The sequence below is a fragment of the Cyprinodon variegatus genome, unplaced genomic scaffold (genome assembly GCF_000732505.1).
Source record: "Cyprinodon variegatus isolate N-32 unplaced genomic scaffold, C_variegatus-1.0 Scaffold508, whole genome shotgun sequence".
NCBI classification, from domain to species: Eukaryota; Metazoa; Chordata; class Actinopteri; order Cyprinodontiformes; family Cyprinodontidae; genus Cyprinodon; species Cyprinodon variegatus.
In genome coordinates, this window is record NW_015150961.1 from 14,710 (window position 1) to 30,005 (window position 15,296).

Below are 15,296 nucleotides of genomic sequence, written 5' to 3' on the forward strand. Positions count from 1 at the left end.
AAGCGGCCAAGAGTTCCTTGGAAACTCTGGAGGAGCTGAAAAAATCAGCAACTCAGGTGGAAAAAAATTCTGTTCACATATAAAATGTTAGTTGTATCTTCAAGAAATTAGGCATTTCATTTGAATTCAAGAATACATCATTGATCCCATTGGGAAATTAAATGCTGTAGTAATCAGGGTTTTGTCAACAAGTTGTCGCTAAGAGCTGTAGGCAGGAAAGATCTTCTGTATCGATTTGTCTTGGACTGGGTCTAGAAAACCCTTCGAACAAAGAGACACACTTCTTCTCAAGTGGATAATCAGGGTTTTCTATAATCTTTCTTTATTTTATTAAGAATTCTTTTTTGTGAAATTATTTCCAAATTTTCTAGAGGAGTTCCCAGAACAGAACTGGCCTTCTTTATTAGCATGTTGAATTTTTAAAGTCATTTATTCTGATGCTGTTCATCCAGGAGATAATGGCAGAGGAGATCACATTTATCTTGGAACAAGCACTTGTCGTACAAAGGTGCCCTTTCCCTGATCCTACACTTGGTCAAGCCCTGTAAGGAGGGAAGGTCAGTCCCAAAGATCCTCTCAGTTGTAAAGGTAGTCTGGACTTAGCATGTAAAACCTAACTAGAAGGTCTCATTAAAATTCAAGACCTAAATCAAATGCATAAGACTTGAAAATCTGTTCACTGCCACTGACAGAATTTCTGTTATTTTGTCAAGAAGAAGAACATCATTCAGTCTCGGGTTGTGCAAGAATGTTAGAAACAAGGTATTTCTTTTAAAGAATGTTCTACATTTGATTTTTAATTTTGATAAACTGTAGAAATATTTTCATCATGTTCAATTTGTTGTTTAAAAAGCTTCTGCCATGCTGCCTAAACTTTTAAAAATCAAGACACAACGGCGACCTCTAGCGGTCAATTCCTAAAGCCGACCACTCCTAGAAAATAGCAGCATTATCTTTGTCAGTTCTGACTGCAGCTTTTTCAAAGCATTTCCTAAAAATCTATCAGTACATCGACGCAGTAAAATGTGATGTTGCTTTGGAGCATATCAATGCAAATAAATGCATCAAACACGGATATAATGATAAGAATTAGTGACTCAGACCTACTTGCACAACTAGTTTGGTCGGTTTCCTCTCTTTGCTCTCTGCTGTTGTTGAGGCTGTTGCTTTTTACTCTATGCAGTTTATACCATAAACTTTCTCCCAATCAAGTGCAGTTAAAAAAACAATATTAGATCTTTTTTTGCACAAAAAAAAAAGAAAATAGAATAAAATTATTGTTTGGTGTAAGTTTTAAATTTAGGTGTAATGTAATAAAATCATACAAAAAAGATAAGAAGTAAGATAGAATGTACATGAAATAACAATTAGCTAAGTTTGCGTCATTAAACTATCTACAGTCAATTAAAGTAAAACGTGTTAATTATCCGTTTGACTAGATTCCTCTGCTGCACTTTAGTTTATTTATATATTTGTTTTTACCATTTTTGCTAAAATGATCCATTATTATAATATTGTTCATTGTACCTTACTGGCTGCATGATGGTGGAAAGTAATATAAAATATCTGATCATTTAACTGTAAGAATATGCAATACTTACACAAAAAATGTTTATCACTAAGATAAATTGTAACAATACAAAATCATTTTTATTTATAATTTGGCAGTATTATGGGTTACTGCACTTACAGATACAATTTAAGCCACTATTAATGTACTTCAATTGCTGTAGTATTTAATCGTACTTTAATCTATTAAAAATTCTGCTTTGATATTTAAGATCCATGATGATGTCATGAAAAATTGATCTGAAATACATATTGTGCCTCACACGATAATACAGCATTAGGCTATCTAGTATCAGAACATATTAGTAAAATTACAAACCATCCTATTTATTTAGTTTTACTTTGAAATACATTTTCTTTTTTTATTTGTTCCCGAAATATGACTAAATCAAAATGTCCATTATAGGAAGAAAAACCACACTGGACATATTCATGCGTACCCAGGCTTTTTCTGGAAGGAAAAATGTAAACTTCCTTTTTTATTAAGACAAAACCTTTATTTTCGTCAAAGATATTAAAATGGCTCAAATGTGCTATAGATATATTATTATTTTTGTTATGAGAGGCAGCACCCTTACTCAGATCACTTCTAAGTTTGTATTAGTTGATCTTTCAGCTGGGGCATACTTCTCCACCTCTAGAGGGAGTGCCAAGTGTAGAGGCAGCAGCAGTGCCTGGGCTGAACCCAGCTCAGTAAAGGCAGCCAAAGTTAGAAAACATAAAACCAAAGCTGATCACACTTCCCCCCAAATACTAGAACAGTAAAAGCAATGTGACAACCACATGGAGGTATATTAGGGAATGTGAAAAAAAAGAAGAAAAGAGAAACAAACTGAGCCATGAAAATGTGAACATATAGACTGACATCCCTTAGTGTTTGAATAGGATCTTGGCTGATCTCCAGTCATACCTCATCTTTTTTAGATGCATCAGAAAATAAATGAGTTGTGTGTAATTATAGCTGTGCTGAAACCCTTTCGGTTTCTATGTTTACTGATGGATACATTTTCATCTTGTAATGATACAAAAACCTCCACCATCATTTGTATAGAGGCATTTAAAATGACAGTTTATTTTCATGATATTTGTACATTGAGTGCTTTCTACGTTTTATCTTAGTTTGATTAGGTTTGGGTTTTATGAATAATAATAATAGTAAAATAATTTGGACATTATTGATCTCACACAGGAGAAATTCACTCTCTGCATTTAACCCATCCCCTTGGGGAGCAGCGGGCTGCCATCGTGCAGTGCCCGGGGAGCAGTGTGGGGTTAAGGGTCTTGCTCAGGGATCCAGAATAGCAGTCTGTGGGGATTAATCCAGGTACTTGCAACCTTCTCAGAGCACAGGCACACTGCTCTAACCACTAGGCCATCACTCCCTCAACCTTATACTTAATGGCTCTAAATGTATCTGTGTTTTCTAAAAATATATCTTAAAAGCTGTAAGGTTTCATTTGTTCTTTTCTTAGATCACAGACTAAAGACAGATCAGGATTCAATTCTTGAATATTTGTAGATTATCTGACCTGACCATTACTATTGCTTACAGCTGAGGGGTAAATTATTAGATAAGTAACCTGCAACCAAGATTTAGTTAGTTGGTAATATTAGCAATATGAAAAGGACAACTTTCTGAGTCTAAAATGAGATGATTGATTGATCTCACAGTGGAGATATCTACTTTTTTATCGGCTCAAAAGTAAAAAAGAAGGTGCTGAAAGAAGAAAAAGGTGTATGGGGGTATATACAGTATATACAGTGGGTCCACATATACATGTATGTATAACAGTCTCTTATTTAACAGACTTATTACAGAGGACATTAATTCTGTTTTTATATAAATAGATATTTAGATTTCATGTTGAGTTTGAGTAAAATCACTTTCAAACATCTCACATTTAAACTATGCAACTGCTAAATGCAAACAAAGAAATAAATAAATCACATGAACAATTTTGAATGATCAATAAGGATTGAAATGACATTTATTATTTTTTTTTTTTAAAGATTATAAGACTTTAGAGTACAAGACGTTATTTAAAAAAAATATTCACATTTACGAGTAAACAAACGATTTGCAGAACGAGGCAGACAATGCTGATAAGGTAGGCCTTTTTATAATAGGCCCTTCTATTATTTGGGAGTCTAAATATGCAGGTCACGGGATTTATTTTGAAAGGCATCCCCGGAAATGCGGTGTTTACTTTTGCTCCATCTTTACAGTGGCGCTTGAAGCCAAGAGGGTCAGGGGGAGGAGAGGCAGGAGAGAGTGGAGCGAGAATAGGACAGGAGGAGATCCTGCACAGGGTGACCAATTTAACCGAACCATCCTTGAGCAGCCTGGCTACTAATGCTCCTCCACCCTGGCCGCTCCGCCCGACCGGTGCGGAAAACCCGATTGTCAGCTGCAGTCGTGTCCGGGAATAGAAACAGAAGATGATCACGGTGAGTCCGTTTTTTCCCCCCCTCTCTTTTTTTTTTTTGCCGCACGCTGCAGGCCGAAATAACCCTAATATATGTCATACAAACGCGCCATACGCCGTGTCTCTCCAGGCCGTCTGTGCGTCCTCCACCTCTCCGCCGAGCGCGTTTTTTTTTGTGCCGGACAGAATGACATAGCTGGCGACGGACCCTGCGAGGCCTCCGCTTTCACATTGGTGGTGCTGGCAGGATCCACGGTCCCTACACGTTCTCCACCGGCGGCCAGTAACAACATATCTGCGCTTGTGTTTGCGGAGAGGAGGATGGAGCGCATCGCTGTGCGTTTTTCGCCTCTAGGTGCAGCTGACGGTTCCAGAGGCTGTTTTTATAAGAACTTTTATGAAAAACATCTGAAAATAGGTTGGATTTTAGGACACGTTTGTCCCTATGCCTCATTGCAGATGCTGAGGAATGCATCACATTGTAATAACTTGTTTATTATATATATCTGTCGGTGCACACTTCATTCTGGGAGTGCATCGCTCTGCTGCAGACTGAAGGACACTGACTGCAGCTAATGTTCAATGCGTGCATCTCTGACTGACAGAGACGTGTTTGTGTCCTGACTCGGGGATGGTTTTTCTGGACCCTGCTGTGGTTGTCACATAGGCCACGGTGTTATGTAACAGGAATCCTACGCTGTTTGAATGCGGGCCCTCTCTCTCTCTCGCGCGCGCGCACACACATGCACATAAATACACGCGGCCTTGCAGGTGTGCACGGCGCACCAAACACTACAAATTCATGATCACAGCAAGCAGGTACTGGAAACCAAAATAAAGATGAAATTGAACAGTTTACATTTTGTTTGTAGAGGTTTTCTTCTCTCTCTCTCTCTCTCTCTCTCTCTTTTTTTTTTTTTTTTGCTTTGCATCTGCATCATCTTGATTGGAAGTGACTAAATGACAGAGAGGTGCATGCCCGGCCTCAGATGTCTAATGCCGCGGAATGAATGAGTCAGTGCGTTCGGTTGAAAATGCCCCTTTTTAGAGCAGTGATCACCCACCTACCCTCCGTTGCCTGACCGTTTAGCAACGGGTGGGGGTGGGGGGGCTGAGGAAGGCACCATGCAAGCAGAGCCGAGCGACTGGCAGCACGGTTAGGCGACGCTGGCAAATGGGTATGAGCTGGTCGACCTTGTGTGGGTATGGGGTGGGGTGGGGGGCGCTGGGGAGGGACGCAGTCGGTGGGGTGGTGGGGGGGGGGGGGGGGGGGGTAGATAAGAGGCGGGTTCCCCTTGAATCTGGCCGATGCAAGGAAAGGATGAGAGGGGTACTGGACTAAAGTAGGAGAAATTGTTGGGAAGAAGCTGCTTTCTCTGCAGCTCTAGATGATCCCAGTGGTCTGGGAAGACCCACCACTGTATGCTGAGCCATTTGTGGCCTCTGTCATCAATCAGACAGAAATATGATCAAAGCTCTTGTGGTATAATATGCACTGATCAGTGAGCAGAGACTGCATTTGCTTAGGGGCCCCTGACCTCTTAGGGGCCCTGTCACTGACACCTGCTTGGCCCCCAATACTAGGACGTTTCTTTGCAGATGTAATGGTGTGAAAAATTCCTCTTAAACCCACCTAACACTAACTTGACTGACCGGACCTTATTTATGCCAGATTTCAACATGATGGTGAGCCGTTTAAACACGTAACCAATAGCAAAGCAGACAGTGGTACTTTTAATTACTATGTTAATAAATGTGTAGAGTTCATTAGACAGTTGGTAAAAACTACACTCATATACTATGTTTTAAACCGCAATAAAGATCTTAAAAGAACAATGTATTTGAGTATTTTATTTTTTACAATGCGACTAGGAATTATGGGTAATCCAGAGGGTAGATTAAAACCATAACCGCTACGTACAATGTGTTAGTGACGAAAGATGCCAAAAAGAGGTATTTAAGCGCATTCCAGAAAAGGGTATGGGTGTTGTACTTCATATGGGGCCCACCCAGATTATGTTGCTTACAGGCTTAATGTTGTGTCGTTATGCCATTGATTAGAACACCTGGAGTTTATCATGCAGCAAGTTAACAGTTTTCCTCTAAGGCTGATGTGTTCCGGGAAGATTTGGCCTGTATTAGGAAAGACAAAAAAAATCGCTAGAGAGCTGGATCCCCAAAACTGCAATCTGTTCATTGGTCAGTAGAGCAATGGCATCAAAACATCATAGACGTGTAAAAAACACGATAGGTGAACAAATTTTGCGTGTGATGTAGACAGGCGGCCCTGCATGCTACTGATTTTTGACCCGTTTACCTCATCTAAGTTGTATTTGCTGACATGTTTGGGAAAATAGGGTCTTAGGTTGTTTTTGTTTTATTTTAATGTTTGAAAAGAGGGTTAAGACAGTAAATTCTGGGTCAGTGGACGTTAGGCGTCTATTCTGGATGAGACTTTGCAATGGCTCAGGAAATGTGCAGCAACAAAACAGCATCATCGTCACTGTAACCAATATCATCACCATAATTTCCTCCCGTTATGTTGTCATAGCATGTTTCCCTAATATGTTGCAGGTGAATGCATTTTCTTTGTTTCAAACAAAATAGATGGGATTCACAGTCCAGAAAACCTTTGATGTGACCTCATATATTGTTGATATAAAAAAAAAAAATCAACCATATCATGACTTTTTAGATGTTTCTATTTGTATCTTTCCACATAAACTGTCACTTTAAATAAAACATTACTGTTCTGACAATGTCCTTCTGTCCGGCAGCTTTTATCTGGATATTTTAACTTGTCTGTTTATCATTGATTGAGATTATAAACAGAGCTTTGGGAAGTCCATCTGTTCCCTTTCCCTGTCTGACTCCAAAATGCATTTAGGAGTCAAAAATAATGTTTTTTAGTCCACCCTGGAAAAAACACACACACAAAACAAAAACTGCTGTGCTTTCCAATTGTTTTATCCCAAAAACATATATATTTTTTAACCAAATAAAGGTAATGCAATTCATGTACATATTGTTGACAAAGAAATCTAAATTAAATTTTGATGGGTGGGTGGGGTGGGGAAAATGAAACTGAAGTTAATGTAACCAGCTTAGGGAATATATTGCATATGTATCGTGAGCAAAGAGATAAGATGAACTGTTGTTCCTTTTTGTATTTTATTCTATTGTCTAAAACAAAACAACCATTTGCCACATTAACCTCTTCTGTGTCTTTTGCTTTCTCCCGTCTAGAGCAAACAAAAGTCGTGGAGATAGGCCTGGCACTTGAATCCTGTTGAAAGTAGGCTCTGCTCGTTGGGTGTGGCAAAACCAGCAGGAGTTTGGTGTGCCAATCGGCCTGCATCAGTTTTTACTCCCAGCCGTGCAGCGCGGCTTCTTCAAACCTCTCCTCTCTTCATCAAAATTTCGACTAGGGGGATAAATGAGTGAACCGGTCGTAAGGGAAAGGGCTGGAACATGTACCAGAACCCTGACAGGTAAACACAGAGCTCCTAGAGGTATTTACAGGAGGGGAAAATGGTCAAGTTGTCTTACATATCTTTAGTACTAACTGTTGTTTGTCTGATCACACAGAATGTCCTGGTTCAGTGGTCTCCTAGTTGCCCGAGTGGATGACCGTAAGACTGCGTGGGGTGAACGCAATGGCAAAAAGTCCAAACGGAAGGGAGGCTCTTCTCTCTGCAGCCCGCGTTACATGAGCTGTCTGCGGGACCCAGATGCAATGGAGCCCCCTTCCGGTGCCCCCCTCCCCCAGCACCATCGCGGAGGGGTGGCTGGGGCTATTGGAGGTGGTGGGAACTTTGGCGTTCGCTGCGGATGGCAGGAGGATCACTACGGCAAGAGGGGAGGGGCTCCTGGGGAAGGGGTTGGGCTGAAATCAGTTGACTTGGGCTTCGAGGATGGGGAATTGAAAGGCAGGAAAGGGGGATGTAATGGGGGAAGTGGCGACATGGGAGATGACAGTCCCAACGCAGCAGGAGGTGTGGTGACGGCTGCAGACTGCTGGCTCAGGGTGGTGCGAGTGTTCCAGTCCAAAAAATTCCAGTCCCGCAAACTGGAACGTCTTTACCAGCGTTACTTCTTCAGGCTAAACCAGAGCTCTTTGACCATGCTCATGGGGGTGCTTGTGATTGTGTGCGGCATCATGCTGACCTTCCACTGTGTCCACTCCGCTCCTGATGTGGCCTACTCATCAGCCTTGTCCGTGGCGATGGCTCTGTTTATGGCTCTCATGGTGGTTTGCAACCGCAATGGCTTCCACCAGGACTACATGTGGATGGTCAGTTACCTGGTAATCGGAGTCCTGTTGTCAGTGCAGGTGTTCGGAGTTTTCATGGTGGCGCCCAGGAGTGCTTCAGAAGGAATCTGGTGGTCTGTGTTCTTCATCTACATTATCTACACTCTGCTTCCTGTGAGGATGAGGGCTGCGGTGCTGAGCGGAGCAGTGCTGTCCATCATTCACGTGGTGACTACCTGGCAGATGAACCAGGAAGACAAATTCCTCTGGAAACAGGTATGACCCATTTCATGTCTTCATAGCGGATTGTACTACACTCTTTGGTTGTCAAATTGGAGCTTAAAAGATATGAAGTTACTTTGACAGCATTATATCTGAGAACTTTCTTTTTTTAAAGGTGTAAATTTAAAGCTATAAGCTACACAATCTTACATTGTTTAAAGAGGCTAGTCTAGTCTAGTTCGACACTTTTCCTCTCTTAACATCCACCAGCTCAAAAAAAAGTTAAAGCTATGTGTTACATTAAAATGGTGAGGGCCAACATTTCATTTGATATCTTAACTCTTTAGGTGATCCATTGAGAATTACTGACCATGACTGATCATGGACTGTTATGACAAAAAGAAAAATCTGCACTTAAAGTGGTGTGATAAAAGTCATTTTAGCCTTCTCAATAATCATTTGAGAAATCAAACTTTTTATGATCAAAAGTGTTTTTAGGCAGCTTGGTCTATTGTTCTTTGCATTACATCTCAATCTCCCCAAGTTGGATGTGCACATTCATTCTCAGATCTCCTCAAAGATGTTAAAGTTTTGACTAAGGACATTCAAAGAGAGGGTGTTACACCAATTCAGATTGCAGACTGGCCAATGAAGAATCCTGTGGGTTCCAAACTCTTCCATTTACCAGTGATGGATTCTACTCTGCTCATTGGGCCCTTTAAAGCTGCAGAAATTAATTTGCATCCCTCCCCAGGTTTATGCCTTAAGCGATCGTGTCCCAAAGATCTATATACCTTGACTTTATGCCTGGCGTTTGCACTCAAACATACACTCCCAGCTTTGGGTCCTTATATAAACAGGTGTGTCCACTTCCTAATCATGTCCAATCAGCTGAATTTCCCACAGGTGGGCTTAATTTAGGCTGTAGAAACATCTCCAGCATGATAAGTGGAAAAGTATGTACTTCAACCTAATTTTGAACTTTATGGCAAAGGCTTTGGATGCTTATGTAAATGCATTTTCTTAGATTCTTTTTGAAATAAATTTGCAACAGCCTCAGAAAAAGCTTTTTTCAGCTTGTCATAATGACGTATTCTACACTAAGATGTGAATTTATTACCATTTAGAATAAGGCTGCAACAGAACTAAATGCAGCACTGTGAATACTTTCCTAATGCACAATAAGCTGTCTCTCTTTGAGGTTGAGAGGCCTTTTCAACATCACCTTCACTTTCTTCACATATTATTACTTTCCAACTTAACTTTACCTTTCCATAAAAACACAACATTTCTGCACATACAGTTTTTCTATTGACAAAGGACTTGATAATTTAGATGAGTAAATGAAAAAGGTCTAGTATAAGCTTTTGTTGAAGCGTATTTTTTTTTGGTATTTTTCAACATGTATTTTTAAAGGATTTGAAATACCTTTATATTTTATTAATATGTTTTAAAGAAATGCAATGAATTTGTGAAAAGTTTCTATCCTTCTTATCTTAGTGCAGTCAGTACCTATTTCAGCAGATTTAATAATCATTACACAGCAAGACTTAAACGTTGTATTAGAAACCTTTTCTTGCTCAGTCTTACCAGTGGTCAGTAACTATTTATTTTTTTGCCCATACTTTTTTCTTTATGTAAACAAGTACTTCAGATAGTTTAGTTTTTGTTTTTAAATAAGGCACTATCATCATAATTTAACATATTCATCTATAGCAATCAGCATGATTTCCTTATATAGTATAGCCCCAATTTTTAATATATTTTATTGAAACGATTACTGTGAGACCTGGGAGATAAATAAAATCATAGATGTCTAAGTCTAAAGTAAATGGAAAAAAATGGTGACTATGGAGTAAAATGTGTCGAGGTAAGAAAAAAAGTTTCCTGTAAAAGAGCAACTTCCTTTCCTTTTTACCAGCTGTTTTTTTTTACACAATTTTTGGCACTTAGATGAAAGATGTGGAAAAAACAGTAGCTGGTATCAACATATGTTTTTCTCTGAAAACCCCCCAACAAAAAACAAAGAAAAGAACATTTTATCCATTAACAGAAAGTTTAACTTTTTTTAGGTGAAAGTGTGACAACACAGCAAGGTTGTAAATTTTAAGGATTGCTTCGTTACCTCTCAATTCATTCCTATGGGAATTTTGGAAGTGGTCACCATGGTAACTTAAAACACCAATACAATTAGTAGCAGCGCATTTCTATGATTTTTGTGGGTGCACCCTACGGTTTAAGCCCCGCTAACCCTAAAGGAAATAATAATAAAGAGTCTAGTTTAGAGAATAAGAACAGAGGGTGGCTTAACTACTAACCTCAAATCAGGTATGTTGTTTTTTTTTCCTGCGTCTGTTTTGTATTCTAGCTATTAAAGAGTTTTAGTTTTTATATTGCTTCAAACAAACCTTTTGATTAGTGTTTTTTTTTGTCATATGTTTGTGAACTAGCTGTAAACACTGTAACAGCTGTAAGCTTATGTCAAATGCCAAACCTCTTTTCACATCCGGTCTGCATGGAACAACAATGACACTCATTTCAAGTGGCGTTCCTCCCCCTTTTGTGAATCACTGTCCAGACCTCACTTCTACTTTTAAAGCAGTTTCTGAATAAATCAGATTGGGAATAACTCATCTGAAGTGAAGGCTTGCTATATTTAAAAAAAAAAAATACAGATTAGCTTGTTTTTAACTGCAGTTTTTTTAGGCTGAGAACAAAAAGATGATAACGAGCGGAAACTTATTTGACACACTTGAGTTAAAGATGTCTGGATATTAAAAGTCATCAGTCAAACAGTCTCATCACTGCGTGGCTTCATGTCTCGCTGATGTGAAACACCAACTTGATATTTACGATGGGGTGAGAGTGTGTGAACCGGCAGCACAGCCGCTGCAGTGTGAACCGCTCTGCCGTGATTGTTCACCATGCTGGAGCTGTGTATTTGGGGATTACAGGGTCTCTCTGCACACTGTGCCACTTGCACGTCATGCCAAAGACCTAGGGGCTCGCTGAAGGTCAGCGGGCTGAATGAACAACTGCGACTGGACAGCAGCGTGTGTCCGTGTGCTGCTCTGTGACAATTGGAGAATACCATGATATAAAACAGCAACACTCAGATCTCTGTGCTCTTTCACAAGGGACACTTTGTACTTTTCTGTACTGGTGGGGTGATGGGGTGAGGCCAAAAGGGAGAGAACTGCAGAGGGACCCGCGTTGTTGTTGCGGCTGCTTGCCTCTTTTACTATCTTAGCCGTTTTACGACTCTCATCCCCTCAGGGAAGAGTTATGTAAAGCATAACAGGAGGGCCATTAGGTGAAAACAATGGGAGGATATCAGACTTAATGATTACTGATTGTCTGAGGTATGCATTCATTACGATATCCTTTCACATGTTTGTCCTGTTGCTGAATTCGTTCTCAGTAAACAACTCACTTCATATTCTGACTGTTAATTATAAATTCAATACAAATGAAGGCAGAAACATTAAGGGGTCGATGGGAACTCAGTGTTTACAGTGGGCCGCCTCGTATGCTGCATGATATACCGTAGCATTATCTATCACAGATCCAGTGTTGTTTGCTATAGTTGAGCGAATGAATGTCATGAGATAGCTGCTACCCAGCCAGAGGAGCATATCTCTGAAGTTGTCTCTGTATTGCGTGACACGGTTATTACACCATCATCAATCACTGCTTCATGCTTTTTTTTTTTTTAAAGTATTTCCTCTTTTCCAATAACTCATTAACTTTGGGGCCTCTATAGAGGTGATGACAACCATGGATGATTCCAGAGCAGAAACGTGGAATCATCACACAGGATGCCTGATTTTCCTTCTTGAGTTCATTTTACAAGAAGATTAACATTGTTTGTTTTATTTCTGGAACAGATTTCAAATGCTACGATCAGAGCAGAGCAGAGCACTTGTTCTCCTGAGCTGGGCTATACAAATTAAACATGGGTTAAGTTTTTCTGAGGGTGGTCAAAGAGTACTGTTTTAGGCAGAAGGAAAAGGAGGAAAGCAAAGCTGAGGCTTCTGAGCCAGACCATAGAATCAAAACATACAGCATGGGCTCTATAGATGATTCCACCATCATTGTCAGCAAATTCTAGTGGCTTAGAATCAGTGGCTTAGTACAAACAGCACAACAAAGTTTAAAAAAGTAGTATTTCTCAAGGGCAGTGCAAATAAATAAACATATATCAATAATGTATAGTCTTAATATATTACACAAAAAGAACTGCAATATATTAGGGTAAATAACTAAATAAATAATTAAACGGTGATCAGGGTTTGGATGATAATGCTTTTTTAAAGATCAACAACAGCTCTTGAAATTATTCATAAACATGATATCTTTAAATTATCCATCTTGTAATTTAGATGCAAGAAAAAAATGACACACAGGCACCAGTAATTTGTGTCACTAACTCTTTCTGTACTCCCCTCTATCTCATCGCTGTCACCACTGATTCTGACTGAGGATTTTCCTCTAGAGAACTGATGATAACCATTACGTGTATACTTTGTAAGTCCCTTTGGATAAAAGTGTCTGCTAAATGCATAAACATAAACAAGATGATCTAAGTATATCTCTTACAAAGTACAGATGTGAAGACTAATATCTGATGTTCTATCATCTGTATTGGATTATTAGCTCAATCCACCCTGTATATACTCAAGAACCCCCCCACTGAAAGTAAAGAACTCTCCAAAGCAGCAGATTAATACATGAAGGTCTATCAGTTAAAAAAAACAAAAACGTACGGTTAAAATCAGATGCCTACAGTAGGCTGACTGATATAAACACCCAATGTCAATATTTGGCAAGGTTGGTACTTGTCACTTTTTAAATGCTGCTAAATCTACAGTTTAGTAGAAAAAAAAAAAAAAAAAAAAGCTAAGAAACCTAACAGCAATCAAATTCTGCAGCTGAAGTTGCAGGGAAAGCGATGCACCTGAGCAGCTTTTTTTTTTTTTTTGCTTTAGATAAAGATCTATCCTCAGGTTTAGTTTTAGAATAGCTGTGTATACTGAGTTCAGAAAAGCTATACTTATTTGCTCTTTTTTGTACATGTAATGTATATATTATGCATAAGTTTAAATGATCATTTCAGATATTATTAAATAACAGATGTAGTGTGTATATTGTATATATCTATACATACAAAGATCCAGCATTTAAATTCAGTCATTTTATAATTTATAATATAGTAACAGCGATCTAGTTAATTTTATGATTACAATGTTGATTGCGTCATCAAACAGAGCACACACTGCAACTAGTGATGATTTATATCTGTTAAATTGTCACCTACTATAACAATGTTTATTTCAAGTACGATGCCTTCACTCTGATAAAATATACAGTGGGTTTTTTGAACAGCTGTAGCAGATTTTGGCCAGTACACTCAGCCTATATATATCAGATTGGATAAGAAAGAAATGGATCGGCATATCACTAGTATATATAAATATTTGTTGACAAGTTGACTTAATTATGCAAAGTAAAATCACATCAGGACAGCTCGAAAGTTGCCTTAGCTTTTCTGTATACTCTGAAAGAACATATGCATTTATTTTATAAGATGATATGCTTTTTTGTCTCTTGAGGGCCTGATAAATTGCTGTGCATGGCCTGATTCAGCCTGCAGGCCTCAAGTTTGACACATATTCTATAACGGGTGCATATTCACTGGGGAGTTCGCTCTGGACTGGAGCTACGAGCACTGTAAATTGAGGGTTACTCTCTCACAGTTGTACTTTGCATAGTACTAGGCATCTTTCCTTTCCTGGAAAACTCAACTGATCAATAGTGTAATTTATTTTTTATTTTTTTTATTTATCCTTTTTTTGTAGGATGCCGATTTTTTATTTCCGGGTGGATCATCTAAATAAATGGTCCTCCTAAGTGTCAATCATTCTGGGGATATGTTTACGTAAGGCTGTCCTACTTGCTCGCCCCCAGTAAGCTATCTTTCACTGCGGATGCGGACTTTCAGGCATGTATATGAGGTGAGCTATGGTTTCAGTGTCTGGAAAAAGTGTCGGGAAAGTGGAAAAAGAAAGGCCTAAGAAGAGGGAGATATATCATAGAATGCCTTGCGCACAGAGCTCTCCTCGCAAAGCATTATTGGATTTGCTGTCACAACAACTAATAACAAAGATGGTGCAGGCACCATGCAGTGGAGGAGGAGTTACGTGACAAATGGGGAGCAAAAAGCAGTGATCATCTGTCCGAAAGGTAAGTTAGATTTGCTATAAAGTCCACTATAGAGTCCCTGCTCTATATGGTGATTTAGGGATTTAGGGGTTAGGGCGGATGTTTGGGCACAGTAAACTTGTATGAGTTATGAAAACAGCAACTTTTAAACAGAGCTTGCACAAGAAGAAATGGGCTTGTACTGTACATACTCTCGCACAAATTCTATAGGATTTCCCTCTCAGGAGTGGGTACAGGGTTGTGCATGTGCATTTTTTTTTTTTAAAAGTCGAGATGGTGGGTCTTTTAAAAAATTTGCTAAAATCCTTTACTATACCTTTAATTTAAAGACAAGTTGTACTCACAATACATGCTAGCATTTTCAGGCCAACTCCTGAGTAGAAAGCCAAAACTGGTACTGGAAACAGTTGGTGGCATAGGGGCACACCAAATGGAGCCAGTGGAAAAAGGGCATCAAACTCATCGATACTCTTTAGTTCTATAGTGTTAAAAACAAACTTAATATGACAGACAATAAAAGTGTAGTATTTCAGTAATTAGACTGATTTGTTGTGCAGAATATTGCCTAATGCAATCAACCAAATCCTGTTATAAAATGTTGAATC

General features: G+C 39.1%; 1 protein-coding gene across 1 annotated transcript in view; it reads left to right on the top strand.

Moving 5' to 3' along the window:
- The first annotated feature begins 3,802 nt into the window (after positions 1–3,802).
- LOC107094831 (adenylate cyclase type 6-like) overlaps positions 3,803–15,296 on the top strand; it is a 51,417-nt gene continuing 39,923 nt past the window's right edge. Inside the window, exons 1-3 of the mRNA XM_015390690.1 lie at positions 3,803–4,017; positions 7,242–7,486; positions 7,584–8,523. Of these exons, the coding sequence (XP_015246176.1) occupies positions 7,467–7,486; positions 7,584–8,523 (960 nt within the window). The 5' untranslated portion in view covers positions 3,803–4,017; positions 7,242–7,466. The remainder of the gene's footprint in view (positions 4,018–7,241; positions 7,487–7,583; positions 8,524–15,296) is intronic.